The sequence below is a fragment of the Hyperolius riggenbachi genome, chromosome 8 (assembly GCF_040937935.1).
Source record: "Hyperolius riggenbachi isolate aHypRig1 chromosome 8, aHypRig1.pri, whole genome shotgun sequence".
Lineage (NCBI taxonomy): Eukaryota > Metazoa > Chordata > Amphibia > Anura > Hyperoliidae > Hyperolius > Hyperolius riggenbachi.
The window spans coordinates 100,973,637-101,000,599 of record NC_090653.1 but is presented as its reverse complement, the minus strand read 5'-3'; the positions used below and the strand labels follow the sequence as shown (position 1 = coordinate 101,000,599).

Sequence of the window (26,963 nt, the reverse complement as noted above, 5' to 3'; positions counted from 1 at the left end):
TTAAAACAGAAAATAAAACTGGGAGGTTCTAAAAAAATGAATAATTTTTTTTCAGGAGTAGGATCGATGAAATTGTTTATCTTCAGTTTTTCAACTTGGATTTTCCATAATGTTCATGTATTTGTTAAAACGTTTGTACAGTATTTAGTTTAAATTGCTGTTGCCACTTTGCGATAGATAAGTGACTTGTCAAAATTGTATGTGCGTATACATCTTTGATCTATGCCTATACTGATCGTAAATTATCTAAATAAAGGACAGGTGGCTCCATCCAGTATTTCAATGGGCAGGCCCGTTATCTGTAGCTTACACCGCTGCTAAGTTCATGTACGTTTGGCCCCACCCATGGCCACGCCCACTCACAGCATGACCACGCCCATTGTTTGCCACTGCACGCACCGCATTTACCCCCCCCCCCCCCCCACCTAGTGCCCACAGGTGCCCCCAATCTCCAAGGACCCTAGGAATGCCCCTGGATAATGTGATTGATTTTATTAAATTTGCGCTTTTTGTGACACAGTTTTAATGTCTTATTTAATAAACGGTAGGATTTTCAAGTGTCCTTTTCCCTAGCACAAGTTTATAACAGAATTCACTGGCTGCAGATTTCACTGCTGGCACAGCTATCAGATTCATGGTCTCCAAGCGGTGAATGCTGCATCTTTTTCCTGCTATTGCGTTAACCCCCCTGGAGGTATGATTATTTCTGGATTTTAGTGTCTTTTAAAACGTTTCAGACCTTAAAGGGAACCTAAACTGAGAAAGATATATATGTTTTCTTTTAAATACCAGTTGGCATCCTGCTGATCTCTCTGGCAGCAGTAGTGGCTGAATCAGACCTGAAACAAGCATGCAGCTAATCCAGTCTGACTTCAGTCAGAGCTCCTGATCTGCATGCTTGTTCAGGGGCTGTGGCTAAACGTATTTAGAGACAGGATGAGCAGGAGAGCCAGGCAACTGGTATTTTAAAAGGAAAAATTCATATCCTTCTCAGTTTAGGTTCCATTTAAAACCAGGACCAAGGTATCCTTTAAATAACATGCCAAACGCAAGTAAATAATGTTCACTCCAAGATAGCAACTTGCCATTTATACAGCCTGTAAACTAATAAAAAGATGCAGATACATGCACCTGTGTCTGGCCGTCCATTTCAGCTCTTGCTAGATTTGGTACTGCATAGACCAGAGACAAAGCTGTCACACAATCAGATTATGCGACCAGCAGGGGGCACCGCAGGCAGGTATCCCTCTCCAAGCCCCACTCCCTACCAATGACCTGTACATTAGGAGATACAAAAGATTAAAAAAAAAAATCACAAAACACTAGTGCACATGAGATGCGGGACCCCCAGGCACTGCATCTTTTTATTAGCTGACAGGCTGTTGGCTGACCAATTTAAATTGCGGCCTTGGAATGAGCATTCATTTCTTGTGTGGCATATTGATTCTGTGGTAGCTGTAGGCGATTCCCATGGTGGTGGGCGTATGATGGGGAGGGGAGGGGGGGGGGGACACACCTGCACTGCCCTTTGTGTTGCATGCAGAGGTGTCCCAGGTGGTGGCAGAGCCTGGGGTCCCCACCTCATGTGCACTAGTGTTTTTTGTGAAATATAACATGGGCAAGCTAGGTTATAAATCATGCCATTTTCAAAGGGGTAAGTGAACAGCTTGTGACAATTTAGATATCTCTGCATTTTTCTTGCTAATTGATAAAAGCGCCAAGAAGGGGGTGTGTTTAGCACTACTGGGGAAAACAAAATATTTATGGACCCCTGTGATAAAATAAGGGAAGTTTTAACTGGGAAGAAGTTAGCACCTAATATTTATCTTCCCTTCTGTCCTCCATCCATAGCTTTTTCCCACAATTCCCCCTCCACCTCAGATCATCTCATGTGAACACTCAAATGGTTACCACATTTTTCTGACAAGAAGACGCACTTTTTCTCCCCTAAAAGTGTCGATAAAAGATGACTGCGTCTTATAGTCCAAATAATACAATTCAGATTGGTGCCATCAGACCCCAATTATGGCTGCCCTGTTAACTGGTACTGACAATCTTGTGGGTGGGACTGATGCTCCCATTAAGACCAATCACTGTACTTGCTGAGTAGCAGTGACCTGCAGTGAATGGCTCCAATGATAACCATGGTCCTAACCCCTCCCCCACAACTGCCAGCACCAGTTAACAGTTTGCCTGTCTGTCTCTGCATGTGTCCCCACATATGTCCTCTGTTTACACCCTCCCCCCTGCAAGTAGCTGCGGGCGCATCTCTTACCTGACCCGATGGCACCCGTGACGATCACCGGCTTTTCCTCTCGCTCACTCCCCCCCCCAATGCTGGCATTTCCTGGTCACTTCAGTACAAACGCAACCAGCACTAGGGGGAAGAGTAAGCACTAGGACAAGACTGATAGTCACAGGTGCCCCTGGGTCAGGAGATAAATGCACCCAGAGCTACTTGCGCGGGGTGGGTGTGTTTATGCGCACAGAGAAAGAGGATGACAGAAAGAGAACAGAGGGTAACGGAGGACACAGAGGGGACAGAAAGGGGAACAGAGGACACAGAGGGGACAGAAAGGGGAACAGAGGACACAGAGGGGACAGAAAGGGGAACAGAGGACACAGAGGGGACAGAAAGGGGAACAGAGGACACAGAGGGGACAGAAAGGGGAACAGAGGACACAGAGGGGACAGAAAGGGGAACAGAGGACACAGAGGGGACAGAAAGGGGAACAGAGGACACAGAGGGGACAGAAAGGGGAACAGAGGACACAGAGGGGACAGAAAGGGGAACAGAGGACACAGAGGGGACAGAAAGGGGAACAGAGGACACAGAGGGGACAGAAAGGGGAACAGAGGACACAGAGGGGACAGAAAGGGGAACAGAGGACACAGAGGGGACAGAAAGGGGAACAGAGGACACAGAGGGGACAGAAAGGGGAACAGAGGACACAGAGGGGACAGAAAGGGGAACAGAGGACACAGAGGGGACAGAAAGGGGAACAGAGGACACAGAGGGGACAGAAAGGGGAACAGAGGACACAGAGGGGACAGAAAGGGGAACAGAGGACACAGAGGGGACAGAAAGGGGAACAGAGGACACAGAGGGGACAGAAAGGGGAACAGAGGACACAGAAAGGGGAACAGAGGACACAGAGGGGACAGAAAGGGGAACAGAGGACACAGAGGGGACAGAAAGGGGAACAGAGGACACAGAAAGGGGAACAGAGGACACAGAGGGGACAGAAAGGGGAACAGAGGACACAGAGGGGACAGAAAGGGGAACGAAAGGTAAACAGAGGACACAGAGGGGACAGAAAGGGGAACGAAAGGTAAACAGAGGGGACAGAAAGGGGACCAGAGGGGACAGAAAGGGGACCAGAGGGGACAGAAAGGGGACCAGAGGGGACAGAAAGGGGACCAGAGGGGACAGAAAGGGGACCAGAGGGGACAGAAAGGGGACCAGAGGGGACAGAAAGGGGACCAGAGGGGACAGAAAGGGGACCAGAGGGGACAGAAAGGGGACCAGAGGGGACAGAAAGGGGACCAGAGGGGACAGAAAGGGGACCAGAGGGGACAGAAAGGGGACCAGAGGGGACAGAAAGGGGACCAGAGGGGACAGAAAGGGGACCAGAGGGGACAGAAAGGGGACCAGAGGGGACAGAAAGGGGCATGGAGGACACAGCGGGGAACGGAGGAAACAAAAGAGACAGAAAGGGGAACGGAGGACCCAAAGGGGAACGGAGGACCCAAAGGGGAACGGAGGACCCAAAGGGGAACGGAGGACCCAAAGGGGAACGGAATGGAAACAGAGGACGCAGAAAGGGGAATGGAGGACACAAGAGGACAGAAAAGGGAATAGAACACACAAAGGGGAACAGAGGACGGAAAGGGAACAGAAGGACACAGTGGAATGGGAACACAGAGGTCTGAAAGGGAAACTGGGACAAAGGGAAACTGAGAACACAGAGGGGACAGAAAAGCGTACGGAGGACACAGAGGAGCACGGAGGACCCAAAGAGGAACGGTAGACACAAAGGGGACAGAAAGAAGAATGGAGGACACAGAGGGGACAGAAAGGGGAATAGAAGACACAAAGGGGAACAGAGGACGGAAAGGGAACAGGAGGACACAAAGTGGAATGGGAACACAGAGGTCTGAAAGGGAAACTGGGACAAAGGGAAACTGAGAACACAGAGGGGACAGAAAAGAGCACGGAGGACACAGAGGAGCACGGAGGACCCAAAGAGGAACGGTAGACACAAAGGGGACAGAAAGAAGAATGGAAGACACAGAGGGGACAGAAAGGGGAATAGAAGACACAAAGGGGAACAGAGGACGGAAAGGGAACAGGAGGACACAAAGTGGAATGGGAACACAGAGGTCTGAAAGGGAAACAGGGACACAAAGGGGAACAGAAAGGGGAACGGAGGACACAAAGTGGAATGGGAACACAGAGGTCTGAAAGGGAAACAGGGACACAAAGAGAAATGGGAACAGAAGACACAAAGGGGAACAGAAAGCGGAACGGAGGACACACAGGGGAATAGGAAGACAGAAGACTGAAAGGGAAACAGGGACGTAGAGGACAAAAAGGGGAATGGAGAAAACACATGGGACACAAAGGGGAACGGAGGACATAAAGGGGACAGAGTACACAAAAGGAAATGGAGGACACAAAGGCACACGGGGGACAGAAAGAGGAATAGAAGACACAAAGGGGACAGAAAGAAGAATGGAGGACACAGAGGAACGGAGAACAAAAAGGGGAATGGAGGATGCAGGCTGACAAAGGGGAATGGAGGACACAAAGGGGATGAAGCAGTACACAGGGGGACACAAAGTGGGCAAACGAGGACAGGAGAAAGGAGGAGGACAGGTGACAATTGAGCACACAAAGTGGAACCGCAAAGGGCACAATAGAGGACACAAGAGGAAAAGAGTCAGACATGAGCACAACGGGGACAGAGGATGCAAGGAGGACATGGGACATAATTGGGGAAACGTCTACAAGATGCCCCTGCACCATGGACATACCAGGTTTAGTATATATTTTTTCCCCTGGTTTTTGTCCTCTAAACCTAGGTGCCTCTTATAGTTATGAGCGTCTTATAGTCTGAAAAATATGGTACTTGATGCATCATAAATTTTCTACGAATATTTCTTCCCCTACACGTTTCTAATATTTTATTTTTAGTACATCTTGTAAAACCATAAGGCTGGGTCCACACTAGACCCGGTTGCAGGACGGACCCTGCAGTCCGGATCAGGGGAAGTACCCACCGTACTGCAAACTGATGAAAGTGCATCAGTTTTGCATCAGTTTCCGTTCAGGTTTTTCCCTGACAGAAAACGTCTCTATCATTAGGAAGGAGTGGGAGGATTTTTTGGGCCAATCATAAAGCTCAGGCTATCCGTTTTCACATCCGTTTTTTGCCTGTGAAGCTGGAGATGCGGTTTCTCATTGCTTTCACTACCCCTGCGTGTATCCGTGGTCCTGATCCGTTGCGTGAAAATGCAGCAGATCCGGACCTTCCGTTCAGGTTTTCAAAACGGATCCCCGCAAACGCAGACGGATCCGTTTTTTACTTGGGTGAGGCTGGCTGCTATTTTAAACATTAGTATCCGGGACTCCGTTTTTCATCAGGTTTGAAAAACGCAGCCACGGATACGTTTCCGGACCTAGTGTGGACCAGCTCTAACAATGACTTAACCAAAAACATGAGGGCTGCTATACAGCCTCGCGCTCCTGTGTGCAGCAGCCTTTTTAGAGAATGGTTTAACAAAACCAACTGGACATTGATCAAGGGGGTGGGGTTCTTTATAATAGACTTTAGATGCTAGAATATCAAATCCTAATGTAACTGTATAAGGCCCTAGACCAAGCATAAATCTGATTTACTTCAGACCCTAAAGCCGGTGGAGACGCAGTAGCATGCTCTGATGAGGCTGGGTCCATGGCCAACATCTGATCTGGAAAGCGTAACAAAAAAGGGGGGGGGGGAGAATGGGAGAAGGAAAAACAAAAACAAATCACACAACCAAGCAGAATTTAAATATTTATTCTTAAACCATTTAAAATCCCCTGAAATATTGAAATAAGCTTACTCTATTAACAGATTTACAAGAGTAATAACTACGAAGGATATATGGGTACCACGGTTTTTTTGTTTTTTAGTCTTTTTTCTCTCTTTCTGAAGTTCTTATAAAGCTTTCTGATTGACTTTATTTACAACTTTTACTGCTTATATTTATAAAAATATTTTACTTTTTAACCATAACATTGTTTTCAAAAACTATTTTCAGGCTTTTTCAAGATATAAATTTGAAGTGAGTGTCGGTTAGAGCAGAGAAATGCAAACAGAAATGTTTCCTTAAAATAAGAAACATAAAAAGAAATAAAATAAAAGTGAACATCGTTGTGTAGGCACCACTAAATACGTTGCTAGCTCCTTGGCATTAGCCAGTTACTGGTTTTCAAGTGTCCCCCTTAAAGCAGGAATTCTGTTGAGGTGCATCTTTTACCTATCCTGCCGTGGAAATAAGCATGCTGCAATTTGAAGCATTTTATTCGCAATTCTCACTATTTCAGTCGTGTGCTTACCCTCCGCACGGTTTTCCCTTGCCAGACACAGGTGATGGATATATTTGATCGATGTAAATTGGTGCACATGAAACAAGATGTTTTAAAGACAAACTCCATGACACATTAAAGTATTGGCAAAGTCCAATTGAACCTTCTGGTTAACTTTTTAACATTCCTTTTAATTCTCCAAACCCTGAGGAATCCTTGTGTTAAGTATCTGAATTCATTCCTATTGCAGAGGTCAGAGTGGTCTAGAAAGTCTTTGTGGTAGTCATTCTGACAGACTACAGGAGTGGTTGAGGAACTACTAAGAGACATTTTAGATTACTAAAGAAGTTCTGTTGAATATAAAACTACTTCCACTGAAAAACACATGGCTAGAATAATAGGAAAGCTTCAGGAATATGGAAAGAAAATCCAGCTTGCAACTTTACAAAGTGTTTAAAAATGTACAACAAGGATATTATTCAATGCACAATTTATCCTAGGTGTATGAAGTTCATCTAAATTTTTTTTTCTTCCTTCCAACTCAAGATTTACTACTAATTTGCCTACTTCGGTAGGTTAGGAAACTGGTGTAAACTTCGCCTAGGCAATAATTTCATTGTTTTGCTACTGGTTGTGTCACTTGATGGGCAATCTTGATAGCCAATCACAGAATCAAAGGAATTCAAGCAATCCAACAAAAAAATATGTACTGTATAGGCATTTCCATTGCCAAGGTTGTTGTTGGCTGTTCTTTTCATTTAAAGGCTTCTCTATTTGAGGACAGGAAACAATGGCTTGGAAAAGGCTTACAGGTGACATCTGTTTAGCCTTCACTGGCTCATGGTTGTTTTATGCCAGTGACTCCCTCAGAAGGGAGGCCAACTAGGGAATCTGCAACTTCTGAGCTCATTCATTTCTCTAGGCAAGTTTCAGTGTGAACATTTTGAATCTGTGCACCCATTTTCATAGACATTACTTCAGATTCCACAATGCAATATTTTGCAAGGCCATCCAATATCTGCATCAGTTCAGAGTGAAGTTCAATCTAAGCTGATAGGTGACGCTTCTTTAGAAGGTCCTATGGCATAATTGGCAAACACCTTATTGTGTGGCTATGACATTGTGTTGCCAGATCTTCACCACAAAAGCAGTCGGTATGCAGCCGGATTAATAAAGTACTCTACAGCTAATCCTAAAAACAATCCCCTGACACTGCAGCATGCTCATTTGCATCAGATGCTGGCGGACGCATCGCCCTTAAAAACACAAATGTCTGTTTCAGTAGAAAAACCCTAAACACTGCAATGGCAATTGGATAAAATGCGTCGGTCACACACCATTATGTGGTACAGATTTGGCAGATGAGTCAGTCTGGTGCGTGAGAGACTGGCCTAGCGCTACCGATGAAAAAAAGGGAGGCCTAAGTCCCTGGCACATGTAGGTAAGAGCCCAGTGACCAAAATTAGAAAAAAAAATAGGGCTCAGATTATTAAAATGCACACAAACATCATAATATTATAATATAGCAATACAACATATTATAATATTATAATTACACCACCTGCGAAGAAACAAAGTACATGCGGAAGCAAACTTTTGCACTATTTATATATATATATATACATACATGTACATGGGATGAACAGAGGCAGAATACCTCAATTAAGCAGTACCATAAATACAGTAATTGACCATTTACAGACCCGCCGGCTGTTTGGGAAAATTGGTTTCCTTTTATACTGCCAAAAACATCAAGTATCTGGTTTTGTATGAATTTCTATAACTTAGTTAACTCTATATTAAATGGTAAATACAGACTTAAAATACACTTTCACAGGAGTATAAATACATCATGGTGCTGTGATGAAGATGATGAGTGGAAAAAGAAAACGTACAATGGAATATAATACATGGGAGCACTGAATGCTGAGGGATGCTGGTGTGAACCATTGTCTATATTCTGACCAAGGAGCAGAGGACCAGGCCTTTATATCACCTTATAGCAGTGATGGTTAACCTTGGCACTCCAGTTGTGGCTGAACTACAAGTCCCATGAAGCATTGCAATACTCTGACAGCTCTAAGCTTAACTCGGGGAGGCAGAGGCATGATGGTATTTTGCCAAGGTTAGCCATCACTGCCTTATAGAATACACAATACTACAAAGCATGGTGAAGTAGGAGGAAGCTGCCATTTTTGTTTCTATTATAGAGGCGTTACCATTGTAAAACTTTCCTGAACTCAGTATACATTAGATCAGAGTTCCCCAACCCTATCCTCAAGTACCACCAACTTTAAATGTTTTACAGAAAACCACAAACATGCACAGGTGAGGTAATTAGTGTCTCAGCAGAGTTGATTAACTACCTCTGGATTTCCACAAAACATGCACTGTTGGTGGGCCTTGAGGACAGGGTTGGGGAACACTGCATTAGATGACCATGGGTAGGTCTGGTGAACATTCTGGCTTTTGGGGGCAGAGAGGAAGAGGTGGGCATGATAGAAGTAGTGACAGGAAGTAGAATGACCCAGCAAACAGACTGGCCATGGGAAGAGCTCTCAAGGGCCGGACGCGGCCAGGCTTTTGGAAAGCTCTACTTTAGAGGCCTCAATACATAGTATATGTGTAACTGGCTGTTACAGATACCCACCAACATCTGAAATTTTAAATTGGGGCACAGCCAGTGTTTATGGAACAGACACCTGAGATGTAGTTCAGGTTGGGAGGAGGGAGTAATAAGGGAGCAAGCACACCACCCACCTACCTCAACGGCCTTTGCGGTATTGTGTCAGCTATAAAAGTGACAAATGTGCTGAACACACTGACTCCTCATAGCACGCAGGGGACATTATCGATTTCCATAGAGCAACACATTCCCGAATAATAATAATAAAAAAGCACTACATCACATTGCTGCATTGTAGAGCAGGAACCCGCTGGAAGCAAAAACTTAAATAACATTTAACATCTTTTGTGTAACAGTGAAAAAAAAAAAAGGTAAAGTACAAATAAAAGGTATTGCTTTCATTCTTCATACAGAAAGGAGGCACGAAAACAACAAAACAAAAAACATACAAGCCAGTCTAAAGCCAAGATGAAGAAAAGCTGCTTTTATGTGCGACACAAACACTGCTACTACCCTGCTATGTGAATCAGATTCATGGCAGAAAGGTAACAGCTGGAGCTGAGGACAAACAGACTCTCTTAAAAGCAGCAGATCAACAAGAGTGAAGCCAATATGAGCTTTGTGGCATTATTCAGCAAGAGTGTATACTGACAAACAGCCCTGGATGCCCCACTGTGCAGTATGCGGATAGGTCTTCTACTTAGAGAGAGATTACCTACCATCTGCATACAATGGAGGAAGCCATACTGAGAGCTGCACCAACGAGCAAGAGAAAGCAATATATGAGTTTCTAAAGGCCTGTACACACTGATGACGGATGCCGCCAGTCAGGAATGGGTACCCAATACCCTTAGGTGACAGCGCTGGGCCAACACTACAGATACATAGTAAGCCTGTAGGCTGACTACACACCGTTTGAATGTAGGGAGGCAGAGGGCCAGAAAAATGTTGTAGACATCACGTCACACATCGGGCAAGGACAAAGTAATCTGAGGATGACTGGCTAAGTTGATCAGCCTGGCGGATCGCTGGAATGGTGGCGGTAGCTAGCCGGGGGTAGGGCCTGCTAATTGGCCACAATTTGGCCAATTAGTATGCTTCCAGTTGTAGACATTGTTGTGATTGGAGAACTAGTTACTATTGACTTGCGCTCTGGCTCACCTCAACCATCCTAGCTTCCATACATGTACTGAATTCCAGCTCTGAGGCACTAAAGGGTTTGTGTTAATTATACAATGCAAGGCAAGGCAGGCACCCAATATAGAAAACTACAGATATTGCCATGATTGGAAAGTGCTTGAGAAGTGACGGTTTTAGCGCCTTTCACCACTGCAATCACGGATTTAAAAATAAATGTATTCAAAAGTTGACTGGACTGCCAACACTGCTAGCTTCGCACCAATAGATTCAGTATAAACCTATGCGGCCATTATTCCTCCGCCACTCTCCACCACAATTACCAACCTTTCAAATTGAGGCGATTCAATAGTTCTATCAAACCCCTTAACAACTGAAAACACTGGTGTATGGCTAGCTTTAATCACCTTCATTTAGCTGGCACTGCTCTTCAGCACTCTGGCCAAGGAAGGGCTGTTTCTGTGCGATATAGGTTATTGTCCGTTCTGCCTTCTTTTTATGGTTTGTTGCAGGGCTGGCTGTCCTCCCCTTGCCTTGACATTGCTGAGATATCACACACTGGGTAAACTGTCTATCATTTACTTTGCTGACACAAACTGACTTGCAAATTCCACTCAGATTCACTGGCTTGGTTTTAGCACGCACCTAGCGACAATGCTAGCATCCATCGGACAGCAATACGTTTAGTCACCAATACCTGCACCAAATGGCAACCTTCATTGTATGCACTAGACAGGAACACTGCACATGAAGCAAGATGTTGCAAAGATACCAATTAGACCCTACTCACTTTTTTGCTCTACTGCAGTACTGGAATACAACTTGCCTACACCAAAATCAGTTCTCAAAGCACCTGAGGAAAAATATCTGAGGACTCGTGAATCAGAAGTCAGGTCCATACACTGGTAAAGACCATCACTTGGAAATGTCAAACTTCACGATGTGGTACATTTGTTTTACAATACTGTGAACTCTGGTGCCAGATTTACCCTAGTTTATAAGAAGCCAGCATTGACCCACAACTACAGTCTCAGGTTTGGCTGGATTTAAAGGATAACTGTACTTTCAAACTTAAGTGCAGCAGATCTTAATAAAATATGAGTGGGAACTTAAATCTCAAAGATCCTTTGAGGAGTCTATGGCACCTGGCAGAATACAGTTTCTATTTCCTTTGGCTCGTAAAAATTACTGATAGGAGAATAGTTCTATTAATACAGTTAAGTCCCGGTTATCTGGAACTCAACAAACCAGCACAAATCACTGGGAGTACTCACACTCACAAAGGTGGAGACCCATTTTTAGGCTGTTTGTGGGCTCTACTGTGCTTAAAGACTGGGATCCACACATCCATGAAGGTTTATATACTTTCAATTTCTGTATTTTAACATTATTTTAATATAGAGTTCATGGTATGTATATACCGTGGGGAATAGCACTGTATTAGCTAGGCCTATTTTTGCTCAAGCAACCAGAAAGCAAACTTAACCAGCATCAGCCGATCCCAGTTAGTGCCAAACAACAGACTCTACGGTATGGATGAGCAGTCAGTTTCCCAACCGTGTCCTCACGTGGGTGAGGAGAGAGGAAGTATACTCAGTTTTTCTGAGTTTTTATCCCCCCCCCCCCCCAAAACAAAATCAACTGCTGCACCATTTATGAAAAAAAATGTATATATGTATCACAGTTATCCTTTAAAGCAGAAGTGTGGTGAACAAAAAAATAGAACAGTTGGAAACATGCAGCAGTATAGGAATTCTCCAGATGATCCAGAGGCTTATCGTCTACCCCAACGCTGCTCACCAGGACCCTCATCTTCACGGCCTCATGCATGGAGGAAAAGCCTTGCTTGCATGACTTCGTGCTACTGCGCAGGTCGCACTTGCACACTTGTACTTGCAACATGGTGCAGTAAAGGAGGATGGGGAAACCTCCACTGAGTTAAGAATCTAACTTTACTCTTTTCTCACAGCTACGCTTTAAAGAGGAACTCCAGTGAAAATAATGTAATAAAAAGTGCTTCATTTTTACAATAATTATGTATAAATGATTTAGTCAGTGTTTGCCCATTGTAAAATCTTTTAAGTCTCTGATTTACATTCTGACATTACATGGTGACATTACATGGTGACATTTTTACTGTTGGCAGGTGATGTAGCTGCGGCATGCTTTTTTTGGCAGTTGGAAACAGCTGTAAACAGCCATTTCCCACAATGCAACAAGGTTCACAGACAAGAAACTGCCAGGAGTACCTTTGTCCTCAGAGTTTCTTGTGGGAGGGGTTTCACCACAATATCAGTCATACAGCGCCCCTTGATGGTCTGTTTGTGAAAAGGAATAGATTTCTCACGTAAAAGGGGGTATCAGCTACTGATTGGGATAAAGTTAAATTCTTGGTCGGAGTTTCTCTTTAAGCTTTGCAGTGTTGCCTGAACTGTTGCCAGTAACTGGAAAGGTCGAAAAATAAAATTCTGCCAACATCAATTTGATTCGTCATAAGCGAATGATCGTTTCATAGCCGCTCCAGAGTGCTTCAGCAAAAGACAGGTGCATATGCTCACCCAAGAGAGGGCAGAGGTCATACATAAATAAAATGACTGGGGCAAAACAAAGGCCACAAACATACCGCCACTTGCACAACTCATCTCAGCAACTGTCTGTCCCCCCAGTTACCCCTCCAACCCCCCACAAAAAAAAAAAAAAAAAAAAAGGAAAACCGAACAGCATATTGACATTTACAGGATTGAACAAAAGATTAAAGTAGTAAAAGTTCAGTCTTTACAAAATAAATTTCCTGAAAATATAAAAACCATTTACACCATCACAAACAAAAAATAATTAACAAAAAAGGGGGAAGAAAAATAGAAAAATTAGCTAAAGATTCTTCTCTTTCCATATGGTTTATCATGGTCATGTGGATGTGTTTTGTGAAGATCCAAAAGGCACAAGGAGCTGAAAATGCTAAGCACGCCAGGCGGTGAGTATATCTGGTGGGTGTCCCTCTGCTATCTCCGTACAGCAGTGTCATGGTCTTCAAATGATGATGAGTCTTAGGAGTCATTGACCGAAAACCTGCAGAAGAGTGGAAAAGGAATTCCGTTTCAAGGTAGCATGTTGTAAAAAGTTCATCCATGCAATAAAATAGCACTCAGCGTGTAGTTCAGTCTCTGCTCTGCCATCCACAGAGCGCCTTCAAGCACCTTTTGGCTGCATTTTTAAGCAGCTTACAGTGAACCAGAGACAAAGCACCCTCATGTATTTTACCATATATATCAGTGGGAACATTAGAGAAAACACCTACCCTGCTCTCCGTTGTATCCTTTACTGCTCAGCCTGCTTGTTATCAGCCCTGATAAAATTCCCAACTGAGCATTCAGTCTGGCTTTGCTCAGGAATCATTATAGCGGAGTCATAGCAGAGCCAGAAGGGGGAAGGCTTGGGCTTTAAAAGACATCAGAGAAGACAGACTCAGCTATAATGATTCCTGAGCAAAGCTAGACTGAATGCTCAGTAGGGTATTTTATCAGGGCTGGAACAAGCAGGCTGAGCAGTGAAGGATAAAACAGAGCAGGCGTTTTCTCTAATGTTCCCACTGATATATATGGTAAAATACATGACGGTGCTTCGACTCTGGTTCACTTTATGGCCCATACTCACGGGCTACAAATGTCGCCGCAACACGCGACGCGTGTGTGTGTTGCACCGACAGGTCGCCCGTGAGTATGCGGCGTTGCATGGGCGCGCACGCCGAAACGTTGCTCATGTTGCCAGGGGAATTAGCGCGGTCAATCGCCTGGCGACAGTCGCCGCCGCAACGGTCGCTAGTCCGCGTGAGTACGCGGACTAGCGACAGCAACCTCCATTGAAGTATACGAAGGATCCGGCGGGGGGGGGGGGGGGGGGGGGAGGAGGAATGTCGGCGACAGCTTCCGCCGCGCCGCTGGTCCCTCTTCCGCGTGTGTACGCGGAGGGACCTGGCGAGGAGCTGTCGCCGGCCTGTCGCCCACACGCTCACGTGTGCTGGCGACAGGCCCTAGAAGTTGCCCGTGAGTATGGGCCATTAAAGGCAGTGTCCTTCCATGGTGCTTGCAGTGTCCTTTCATGGTGCAATTGCACAGCAACAAACAGATTGCCTAAGGTCAAACATTCAGATGTGACTCCATGTGATGGACACTTCCCAACAGCCTGTAACGAGCACTACAGTGCTCAGTAGGTGCACTGGAGCAGCTGACAGGTGATAAATTGCCAGCAGATGCCTGTATGCAACAGGCCTTATTCTTCCCACATGCTTTTCTGCAACTCTGGAAGCTAAAAGCTACAACAGCAAGAAGTTTTTGTTTTTTTATAGTAGTCTCTGATCAGGTTTGCTTTGATTGGTGGTATAGAAAGACCAGGAGAGCAGTTATGAACTCTACAGTAGTGATGTTGCATGCTAAGGCCCCCTTTACACTATACACTTACACTGTCAGACACGTGGCTGAACACGGACTCATCCAGTAGCAGAAGTAGCAGAAGTAGCAGAAGTAGCGATTGCCCTATGCTGCTATCACATTGAAAATGGAGTGTCCCAGCAGAATAATGCACTGAAACTTGTGCATATACCCCAGAAGTGAGGCCCAACTGATTTGGTTGCACCGCGGCTATAACGTGTGATGACGTGCAATTGTTAAAGATCGCACCGCATCAAGTGTAAAAGCAGCCTGTAGACATTTTCATGTTATCATTGTGCAAATCTGCAATGGATAAGACGCATACTTGCTTATGAAGTGTGTCCAGCATTGTATTTTCAATAGAAATTTGGACGGAAGCAATGGAGAACAGGTAAGTAAACTGTAGATGGCAAACTCTGCCAAAGTGGGATTTCTCCCATATTACACTGCAGAACTGCATATTATTGTGTACATTTTTGTATAATGACAGGCTTGAGACATGTGTTTTACCATTGTGCGCATTAACTACACTTTTGCAGCAGAGGGAAGCATCAACTAAGCAATTACAATAGTGCCTAATTAATCCAGTGTTCTTTATAAGTATTTATTTGCCCAAAAAAATGATATACACTGTATTTCCACTGTTAGGGGCAGTTGAAGTCCTTGGGCAAGACTTCCTCGCACTGCTGGGTGGCCTCTTGAGCACCTCTTAGTGGCTGCAGCTCTTGAGCACTTTGAGTCCAACAGGAGAAAAGCATAATACAAACGTTTGGATAATTATTATAGAGTGGGGGGGGTGTTGGGGTGCGGGAAAGCTGCAAGGCAAGAGTGGTAACCACTACGCCACCATGTTGCTCAGTGTTCTTAAAACTGCATGCAGTTTCAAGCTGCCCTTTTACACACTATTAGGATGCTTTCATGAGCTTTTCATCCATAAAGTAAACTTGAATGGAACAAAATTATTTTTACTTACCTGTGGCTTTTTTCAGCCCCCTGTAGTTTGTCATCTCCCTCAATGTCCTCCTGGTCCCAGCCATGACCCAGTTGGGTTGTGGGCTACCATGCATTTGCTAGTTTTGGCCCATGAGCATCCTCCATCTGACACTCATGGTCGGGAGAAACCGCACGTCTTGGACCGCACATGCCCAGTAGTCCACAACTGCAAACTTTACTGGTGCGGACAGCGGCACAATGGAGGGGGAGAACTTTGAGGGAGCAGACATAGGGGGATGGAAGAAACCCCAGCCAAGTAAAAATTATTTTTTTCCCCTTCATATCAGGTGCTCTTTCAGGGACAAAAAAAAAGTCTGTTCATGAGGCCCAAAACAGTCTACAAGCTTTTGCGAACAAATGATAGAAAAAAAATGATAACCCAAGCAGCTTCCTCAAAGGACAATTCTATATACTGGAATAATTACTGCAGAGGTTATTGCACACTGTGGTGGAGATAAGAGGTAACTGCTGTGTAACAGGTGACTGAATGAGCACCTGAAGGGAAAGGGTAATTCAGGTTGACTGGAGGTACATATCAGTATCTACTCTACTCTCTCTACATCTCTCTACGAGTAGACATGGTCAATGAGAGGCAGATATTTTAGCATTAAGGCCTGGTTTCCACTTGTGCATTTTGTGTCAGATTTTTCTCTCAGAAAATTCGCATTGGTTTTGCAACTAATGGTAGTGAATGGGGCTGTTTCCATGCAATGCAAATTTTCGTACGCGTTCGTACATGTGGAAAAATCTGAGGTCCTGTATCATTTTTTCGGAAATCACGTACGATTCGCATACAATGCTTTGTATTAGAATGCGAATTTTCACGTTATTTGCGCAAAAATTCGCATTAGATCCATGGTTACAGGAAGTTGTCAACAGTCATGACTAAGCTGTTACTAGGCATATGTTATAGTTAACTAATGTGAATTTTCGTGTAAAAATTTGCATAAAAACGCGTAAAAATTTACATGCAAATTTTCACTTATCAGAAAAATCTTATACGATTTTTTGCAGGCGAAAATGTCACGCTACAGTGGAAACGTAGCCTAAAGCAAAGACATTTCAATTGAACGATCATGCTTACACCACCTATCCCACACACACCATAACACCCTGATGACACAGGAGCTCAGAAAATACTTACTTCTGGAATTTTTCCATAAGTTTCTTAATCATCTTATCAGTAATTCCAGGATAAATTGCTTCAGCCTGGTTCATACTCTTTTCAAGTTCTTCAATTGCGTTTTTCCTCACAATGTTATTCCTGTCTTGCTGTTTAAGCTGTGACAAAGCAACAGAGTCATCCGTTAGAAGTGACCAACACAACCTCAGATTAGTAAGGGTTCCAAAATATTAGATTTTTGTATAAAAAGGAGGCTTCCGCACCAACAAATACGGCTTTCAAATGTGGTCATAAGGCCTAGAGGTTCTCAGCTAAAAGAGCCACTGTGGGGAGAGCTGCTGCTTGGCTCATGATGTTCAGATTGCAAGCAGTTTTCAGTCTGTAATGATGTTCCTCATCTACAAATGGATTACATTTTGCTACCAGGCTTTCTCAAAGAATCCTTGCCATACACAGCAACAAAATGAAGACAAGGTTTTGGAAAAAAAAAAAGTTCTACTCATTGTGACAATCTTACATGGCTTCTGTTTATTCATGTAAAGTGTAATTTTTTGGATAGGTGTCTTGACATCTGTGCTGTTAACACACCTGATCAAGTCACTGATTACTTACAACAGGTAGAGTATGCGTTTTGGTTTTAACTACTTAAGGATCGGGCTATGTTTGCCTGATCTGTGCTGCGTGGGCTCTCCAGCCCACAGCACTGATCAGGAATCAGCCTGGGCTATCAGACTTCCCCCCTTTTTTCCCCACTAGGGGGCTGTCCTGCTGGGGGGGGTCTGATCGCCGCCGGTTGTATTTGCTTAGCGGGGGGGGGGGGCTCTTCAAAGCACCCCTCCGCAGCGTTTTCTGCCCTTACCTCCCTCTCCCTCATTCAATGGGCTGCGCAGGACGGATATCCATCCTGCACCGCCTAGGATAGGCTTCAGCCTATCAGATGTCTGGCGCTGCTGCGCAGCAGCGCCGTATTGATATAAACAGCGGGGATTTCTTCCCCGCGTGTTTATATTTCACCTGCGAGCCGCGATCGGCAGCTCACAGACTGTTCACGGAGACACCCTCCGTGAACTGGCATGGAAAGAGAGCGGCCTTTTCCATGTAAATCCACTTAAGACCTGCCGACGCCTATCGGCGTTAGGCGGTCGTTAAGTGGTTAAGGTGTATGATGCTGCTTTGAGGTTTTTGTTTTTTATCTTGATTTTTAGAGTCCTGCATGAAGCTTACCCATCCATTTTTTGGCAATTGCATAGCGTGACTTCTACATCCCAGATACAGAAGTGGGAACATAGAACATATTGGCCCTTGGTTTGTCCCTACTTTTGCGTTGGAGGCTTCCTTTAGGCCTGGCTCAGACAGTAGTCCAGCAGCATCTCATTCAAATGCTTTTCTGCAAATGCGCACAAAAGCATTTGAAAGCGTTTGGCAGCAATCTGCGTTTTTCACCCCAGTAGGCGGACATGGAGGTAGCCCCGCAGGTGGGCATAAAGGTGCGGCAGTAAACTACTTTGGAAGCAAACTGTTTTTCCAGGGTCCCCTCAAATGACAGGAAAAATAGGGATTCAAATGTGGAGTTTGCACCAACAGCGGTACCGGTGCCGTCCATTCATTTAAATGGGCTGCTCTTAAACAACGAGCGATGTGGTCGCTAGTAAACTACGTGCAAGCATCAGTGTTAAACAGCCCTTAGTCAAGTCTTGCTATAGAGTGCCAGTTGTTACAGGGGGCACATGCAAAAAGGTGCAGAAACATGTCATTGAGCTTCAGTGTTAGTTCTACAAGGGTCGTCCAGAAAGTCCACGACAGACTGCGATCTCTCTACACGGTTACAGCGCCACATGGATGAAGGTGGTAGAATTGCAGCGCTGGATCCAAGGGAGGTAAGAGCAGGGCTGCTGCAGATCTCTCTGCTGTATTTTTATTTTTTTGCTGGTTTTAGCGTCTAAAAGTGTCCAAAAAAAACTGCACCACTTTTAGACCCGAAAGTCCGTAAATAATCCTACCGCCAGAGATGTTAAGTGCTGATCCCATTCCCCGATAACAACAGGTCAGCCCTGCATTTGATTAAAAGAAAAAAAATGTACGCAGCAATGTGTTATTGCAACACATTGCCTTGCACCACATAAAAGACATGAGACGACTGTCTTTTCACTTCTGATAATCCTTGCTTTATGTACACTATATGCATTGCTGAAATGTGCACAGCAATAAGAATAGTGTGCACAAAACTAGGGAGGAGCAATAAGATGCAAATACTTTCTCGCTGTCAGGAACTGGCTCCAAGGCAAGCCTGCAGAGACAGTTTCTGATGGGGGGTTCTGAGCAGTTCGAGAGGGGGAGCAGCCTCATTCAAGGTAACACAAATTTGTCGCCCCTCAACCACACACTGCAAGACTCAGCCACCACTAGCAGTCGGCCAGGATGCTACTGCTAGACATTACGACAATCCCTACCTCTGCTGTCGAGCTGCTCGCACTCAGGCTGGAGTTTTACATATTTTGGGTCAGCCACAGGCTTTAGGCCATAGTATGAGAATGCCACACACATTGCAATCTCACAAGGTAGCAATGCACAATCCGAGCATACAATCAGGCACTGAACGTGTAATACAGTTACACTTCAGTCTCTCTCTAGGAATATAAAACTCTTAGCACTCAGACTAGCTTATTAACCCCCTCCCGACTGCCTAACGCCGATGGGCGGGTGGCACCGCCAGGACCTCCTAACGCTGATTGGTAGATTTATCGTGGGAAAGCTGGTATCAGATACTGATTGGGATAAGGTTCAATCTTGGGTTAAAAGTTCCTCTTTAAAGGGTGCCAGAGACCAGATAAAAAATTATACATACATGGGCCTTCCTCCATCCCCTTTCATGCTGATCGGTCCCTCTCCATCTACCCACACCGCCTGGATCCTCTGTTGGGTGGCCCAGGGGTACTGCATACGTGCAGCAGCTTCAGTTGCCGGCAGAGTTCTGCTCCTGGGAAAATACTGCTGTGCAGATTACTGGGCCACCTGGGGGAGGTTCCAGGGACCGTGGAAAGACAGCGAGGGACCGATCTGCCTGGAGCTGAAGCTCCAGGTAAGTATGAAAAACTTTTTTTTTTTTTTCCTCTTAGGTTTACTTTAAGGCCCATTCCCACCACAATTTGTGGATGCGAGTAGAGCAAATAGGATGCTTTTGCTGCCATTTTTTGGTTTCATGTTGGTATGTGTTTAGTGCACATATTTTAATAATCTATAACATCAAAATAAGCCGTTTCCATACGAAAATACATGTACAGTACACTTCAAAAGTGTGCTGCACGTGAACATGCAAGAGCTACTGTGTTTTATTTATATAGCACCAACATCTTCCGTAGCGCTATACAAAGTATATTGTCTTGTCACTTAACTGTCCTTCAGAGGGGCTCCCAATCTAATCCCTACAATAGTTATATGTCTATGTATATATTGTGTATGTATTGTAGTCTAGGACCAATTTAGGTGGAAGCCCAATGAACTTATCTGTATGTTTTTGGGATGTGGGCGGAAACCAGAGTGCCTGGAGGAAACCCACACAGACACTGGGAGAACATGCAAACTCCGTGCAGATAGTGCCCTGGCTAGGATTCAAACGGGGGACCCAGCGCTGCAAGGCAAGAAAGCTAACCACTGCACCACTGTGCTGACATACAAAGCACATGCACTTAAGGATCACAATTCAAAGCTTGCAATAAAGATTGTCTATGAGCCCTAAAATACTGCAGTATAGATACTGTATATTTGTGTATGAAAAAGTAATGATGACAGACAAGTGAGATAAAACCATGAATAAATAAAACAGTCGAAGACAAACACACAATACCTACCTCAGCAAACACAGGAGCAAGCGTCACAGATAGAGAGCTCAACGTTTTCACAAGATCTTGATCCTGAAATGCAGAGGACACCATGATTAAACAGAAATTTGCTGGCATCTTGGTATACAAAATGATAAGTCAAAAGCCAGGCATGATCCAATCTGCTAAAAATCTATCACTCCCAACATAGTACATCAATAAAGTTTCAATTGATATACTACCCAAAATAATTTAAGCGTTTGATCGTATGTGTTGGGATAGCTCCATAAGTGTTTGGTGGAGGAGCGACAGAGGGCTTGATGGCTACATTGCGTTAAACTAGCAAATCAATCAACAATCAATAGAGAGAACAGTGTGGTTAAAGAAATCTATCACTATGCAATCAATTTGCAATGAGGGTGGGACTAATCAGCTTGGCTTATTGGGCAGCTATTGACGCATGTATGCTTAACTTATAGGTTCGGACACAATAGATGTTTTTACATTCCAAAGGATCATTCGTGATCTTTTCAGGAGACTATCCCTGCAGACTGGTCATTGGTGAACTAAAGTCTGAGCTCAATTCATTTCAAGCAGCATGTTTGTACATGGATCAGTCACGCAAAATGATCACAGACAGACAAGTTAAAGGGGTCATTGGTCCTAATTTCAGGCAACATGTAATTCTGGATACACTGGCGAAGCACTAATGTGACGCTGCTAGAACTTTGGGGTAGTCCACAATTGACTATAATAAGATTAGGAGGAGAAGGGATCTCCCTAGTTTTAGAGGAAGGAATGGCTTGGGGGGGGGGGGGGGGGGGGGGGGGAGTGTGGATAGGCTTTTAACCATGTCAAATTCATGACACCTACTGTCCCATTCTGCAATTTTTTTCCATCTGGCTTCTTCCGGACTGTGGTGAAATTCCATTCTGGATGGGAATTGTTCTCTTTGTTGCTGGACTCTCTGTGAAGATCAAACCAGAATGCTGAATGTTACCACAATCAATATTCAATACACAAATACTGTTCACATATTCTGCAGTCCTTGTAATGCAGTACATGTAAAAACAGTTTCATAGCACCATCTACTGAGCACTCCAGTAACTGCCGTATACAAGTTACTGAAAAACACCTCATTCAGACTGTGCACATTTCCCCATACACAAAAAATTCATTGGATATGACAATTAATATAAATGAATTGGGAGAGTTCACAATTAATGCATTTTCCCAGGCACTGTGTTCATTTACCACCAATACAGTTAGAAGCACACGTTTTTCAGAGGATGACATTCTATGGTGCCCATGCATGGTACAATTTTTTCATCCAATCTTACCATTCCTATGTAATGTAAGGGAAATGCCTAAATTATCCTTTCTGCATATTCACTTAATTTACGCTTAGACTACATGGTAATGTTAAAATTGAAAGAAAAAATTGTACCACGTATGGGCACCATTATAAACGTCTGTATATGCGTGATAGACTCCTAAGCAGCACAATGTAAGCACATTGCCTGTTCTGTTCGAAGCACCGCAATCATGCTGATAACATGAACAGTATGTTCTTGACATTTTCATCTTTAATTTCCCAAGTGAGTGAAAGTTCTTGTTAATATGGTTTTAAAACTGGTAATGCTTAACCACTTCAGCCTTCAGTCGTTTTCACTTTATGCATCCGAGCAATTTTCACCTCCCATTCATTAGCCTATAACTATCACTACTTATCATAATGAACTGATCTATATCTTGTTTTTTCCGCCACCAATTAGGCTTTCTTTGGGGGGTACATTTTGCTAAGAGCCACTTTACTGTAAATGCATTTTAACAGGAAGAATAAGAAAAAAAAAATGGAAAAAATTCATTATTTCTCAGTTTTCAGCCATTATAGTTTTAAAATAATACATGCCTCCATAATTAAAACTCATGTATTGTATTTGCCCATATGTCCCGGTTATTACACCGTTAAAATTATGTCCCTATCACAATGTATGGCGACAATATTTTATTTGGAAATAAAGGTGCATTTTTTCCGTTTTGCATCTATCACTATTTACAAGTTTAAAATAAAAAAAAATTAGAAATATTTCATCTTTACATTGATATTTAAAAAGTTTAGACCCTTAGGTAAATATTTACATTTTTTTTTATTGTAATGTTTTTTGAATTAAACATTTTATTTGGGTATTTTTGGGAAGGTGGGATGTAAGCCATAGTTTTATAATGTAAATGTGTCTTGAGTTTTATTTTTTTCACTTGTAGTTGTAGTTATACTTTTTGGCCACAAGATGGCGGCCATGGGTTTGTTTACATGACGTCACTAAGCGTAACATACGATTAGAGCGACGTATGGGGGACGTTACAGCCAGAAAAAGCGGGGGAGAGGAATCAGTGATCGGGCACCATAGCCCGATTCACTGATTGCCAGGCTAACGAACCGCGGCCGGGAGCGCGCGTGCATGCGCCCATGGCCTCCTGGGCGTAGCTACTACGTCCAGGAGACCAAAGTAGTTAAAGAGACACTGAAGCGAAAAAAAATATATGATATAATGAATTGGTTGTGTACTATGAATAATTACTAGAAGATTAGCAGCAAAGAAATTATTCTCATTTTTATTTTCAGGTATATAGTGTTTTTTCTAACATTGCATCATTCTCTATTATGTGCAGATTACACAACACTCCGCATTCAAAATGATTTTTTCAGAGCAGTCTGAACTAATGACCTCTCCTCTGGCAGAGGAAAAGTAAAAAATTAACGTAACAGTTGAGATAATAAAAGTCAGAAAACAGCCCTCTCCACGACTTTGAAAGTCATAGAGCTTAATGGCTTTTTTGCATAGAGATAACAACTGGAGTTTCTTAAATCTTCCTGTACTGGAAACAATTAGACTGATGTATCTGATCTTAATGTTTTATTTCTTAGCTGTACTACACATATAAATCATAATATCATAATTTTTTTTTGCTTCAGTGTCTCTAAGTCAGTCAGAGGTTCTCTGTAAAACTACCATTTCACAAGCCCAACCCTCACAGATATATCAATCCATGTCTTTCAATATGTGAAGGCCACACAGACTTGCTGACTGATAAACAGAGAACCCTAAAGGTCTAGTTAATACACTATTTATACATATCCAAGTACCATAGAGCCACCGCAGTCCTCACTCCATCCCTGCTAACCATTCTTTAAGGTCTTTGGTACTGCTCAGGTAGCCTGTCGTAAGTACTCACATCCCCAAGTTCTTCCGAAGATGACCACATCCATACTGCGCATGAGTGAGCCCAGACTAACGTGTGTGGAGTACAGAGGCACTCGTCTTTGGAAGTACTTAGGGACATGAGTACTTCCGTAGGCTGCACGAGCAGTGCCTAAAACTGAGAAGAATGGGTAGCTTCTATCAGAGAAGGCCCAGGAACTGCAGGGACAGAGGGAGGACCGGGAAGGATCTATGGCATCCAGAGCCTCCCTGTACAGATTTGTATTAAAACTAATTCATATTTTGCTTTAAATGTCCTTTAGGAGAATAACTTCCAATTATATCTATGGTGCTACTACTTACGTATCTGAATCATCGGACCCGGAATCGCTGTGACCCTCTGCTTTCCATCGTTTAAACCGGTCAATCAGCTCTGTTAAGTAAGGTGTCCTCTTGGCATTTTTCATGATAAATTTGTGCTTGAGAAGTTCTTTGGCTGTAGGTCGCTGGGAGAAGAAATATAATGTGAACACATTAAAGCACTACAGTTCATCCACCAGATTTCTCAGCATTAGTAAGGCTTGTTTGAAAATTATGCCATTGGTCACAGAACTTTCATTTTCGAGAAAGACATTCCAAAGAAATTGCCTCTAGAAAGTCATGTGACCCAGAGATCCCAGCAATAAGCCATAGACTACACTTTCGTCTCGCAAGCTACTTTGAAATTTGTCTAAGAGATCTGCCAACATTTCAAATGTTAAGCATTGCAAAAAGCTGCAGAATCCTTCTCCCCCACACATTATGAACAGTCCCCAGGTACAGGTGCCCTCAGTATATGTAGCCAGGCATAGGTGCCTCCTGTATTGGTAGCCAGACATAGGCACCCCCTTAATATAGGTGCCTGGGTCCCCTCAGCATAGTGATCACTTTCCTCCCTCAAGCTCCTGGATCTGCAGCTTGTCCTGGTCTCCCCTCCTTCGACCGTGGCACCTCCTTCATGGAAGGTGGAGTATTTGAATAGGGCACTTGGTCCGCTGGACGGTGCGGTTGGGCAAGCGTGCGTGTGGACAAAAGTGTTGTGCCCAACGCCACCCTCAGCCATGAAGTCACCTGAAGGATGTGTATCCGGCTGCATCATGGCAGAACCGCCCCGTGTGCTGCTTTGCATAGGGCAGCAGAGCAGCACGATTTAACAGAAAGCGTCCATGCAGTACAATTCAACAGATCGCGGCTGCACCGAGAGTCAGCATGCGGCCACGATCTGCTCTGCAGTTGATAGATCACCATCGATGTAAAAGGCACCCCCACCTTAAATCACCAGTGGGCGCGCTCCCCAGCTAAGCAGAAGATCTCATTCTTTAGCTTCATCCTCAGCTGGTGAAAAAATTACTATGCGACTTACAATGCTACTTAAAGGGACACTTAAGCTAGAAAAAAAAAATGAGTTTTACTCACCCGGGGTTTCTACCAATCCCTCTTCATCAGGCTAATAAAAGTGCCAAATGAGGCTCCCTTTGCCATATCGACTTGTTCATTTGGCACTTATATTGGCCTGATGAAGAGGGCTTGGACCCGCGAAACGCGTTGCCTGTGCTAAATAAAAATCTTTTGTCATATACAAGGATTTCGTTATTGAGGTAAGCCACCTCATTATTTCCTCAATTCTAAGCTGTTTTTAGATGCTTTTATTTCAACCAGGGCGCCTCTTTACCTTTAATTGTCCTCTCCTATAAAACTGCAGTCATCTCAGGTCAGCTAATTGAGCTGCAGAACTCAGGTGATTAACATTTATTGTGAGAAGTACTGGCATGCAATGCTCAAACCATTGTACACTGCTAACTAATGCAAATTTACTACCATACACATCTAAAAAAACAGAACAAAAAAAAAAAACAAAAAAACAGGACCCAGAACTAGGGCGGACTGTCCTATACCAAGCATAGCAGTTTAATGTACAAGCTAGCCTGGCCTCCTTTGATGGATGTTGATGCTTTATGCAGCTGGAAGGTAGATACCTGAGAATGTTTAGATAGCCTCTAGGTAACAAGTTTGGCTGCATAGGTTACAGATCACAGGATCAAGATCATTAATATTACAGTAGGCTCAGCTCTGCAATTTTCTCCCCTCCGGTTCTTATATTAGGGAATACAATAGAGTACCCTTTGTAAAATCAGGTGGCTAATGTGCTCAAAAAGTTAGTTGCTATGAGTATACTTTGCCCTGGAATTGCTGTGGATTCCTAGATTGGATGGACTCCTACATTAGAAGAAACCTGAGCTTAAAGAAATATGGATGTAACCTAATGCTACTGAATAGTACTTGGGATTCCCAGAACTAAAGACAAGAAGCCACTGCTTTGTGTGTGGTCCAGAGTGACTTCTGTGATCCTCTCTTTGTTGTTGACTGTGTAAGGTGGTTTCTTTACACTGGAGCCACAAGAGTGTGTGATAAATGCATACACAGCTCATTGGCAGATAGACCCCAGCAGCCATTACACTGCTAGGATAATTGCATACACAGCTTATTAACGGATAGACCCCAGCAGTCATTACACTGCCACGATTAATGCTAAGAAATATTTGCATATTTTGCACAAGTACCTTTGAAACACTAAATCCTGGGTTTCCTTCTTATAAATATAAACCACATACAGATCTTCCTCATATGAAGACAAAAGATTGCTTGTTTGCGCCCCAATATTCCACTGACTATTGTGGAAATCCTGTTTGGCAACCCAATCTACCCCTATAAACTAAGCTCTGTACAACTTGTCCCCTTCATACATTTCCTCACCACCAATTCCATTCCAATAAGAGCCTCAACTGACATGGAAGGTAGAAAGAGCACGTGTAGTCACATTCCCACATCCAACACTTCTCAGAAACCTCTACTTCACTTACCAGTTCTCGAAATGTTCAATTAGAACGTTAACACTATCCACCTCAGACTACAAAATCTAACTGAGCTGGGTTAACCAGTTCTGCACCTCCATTCACAAGCTGACAGTGTGACGATCACTTAAAGCAGACCGGAACTCAGAACATCATCTCTGCTCTAAAAGA

The 26,963-nt window shown here is 43.8% G+C and overlaps 1 protein-coding gene across 1 annotated transcript in view; it reads right to left on the bottom strand.

Annotated features, from left to right (window-relative positions):
• Window positions 1-6,046: 6,046 nt before the first annotated feature.
• Window positions 6,047-26,963, bottom strand: part of STK26 (serine/threonine kinase 26) — a 141,858-nt gene continuing 120,941 nt past the window's right edge. The window contains exons 7-11 of the mRNA XM_068250935.1: window positions 24,265-24,407; window positions 21,572-21,665; window positions 20,729-20,791; window positions 16,902-17,038; window positions 6,047-13,406 (exon numbers count right to left, since the gene is read on the bottom strand). Of these exons, the coding sequence (XP_068107036.1) occupies window positions 13,385-13,406; window positions 16,902-17,038; window positions 20,729-20,791; window positions 21,572-21,665; window positions 24,265-24,407 (459 nt within the window). The 3' untranslated portion in view covers window positions 6,047-13,384. The remainder of the gene's footprint in view (window positions 13,407-16,901; window positions 17,039-20,728; window positions 20,792-21,571; window positions 21,666-24,264; window positions 24,408-26,963) is intronic.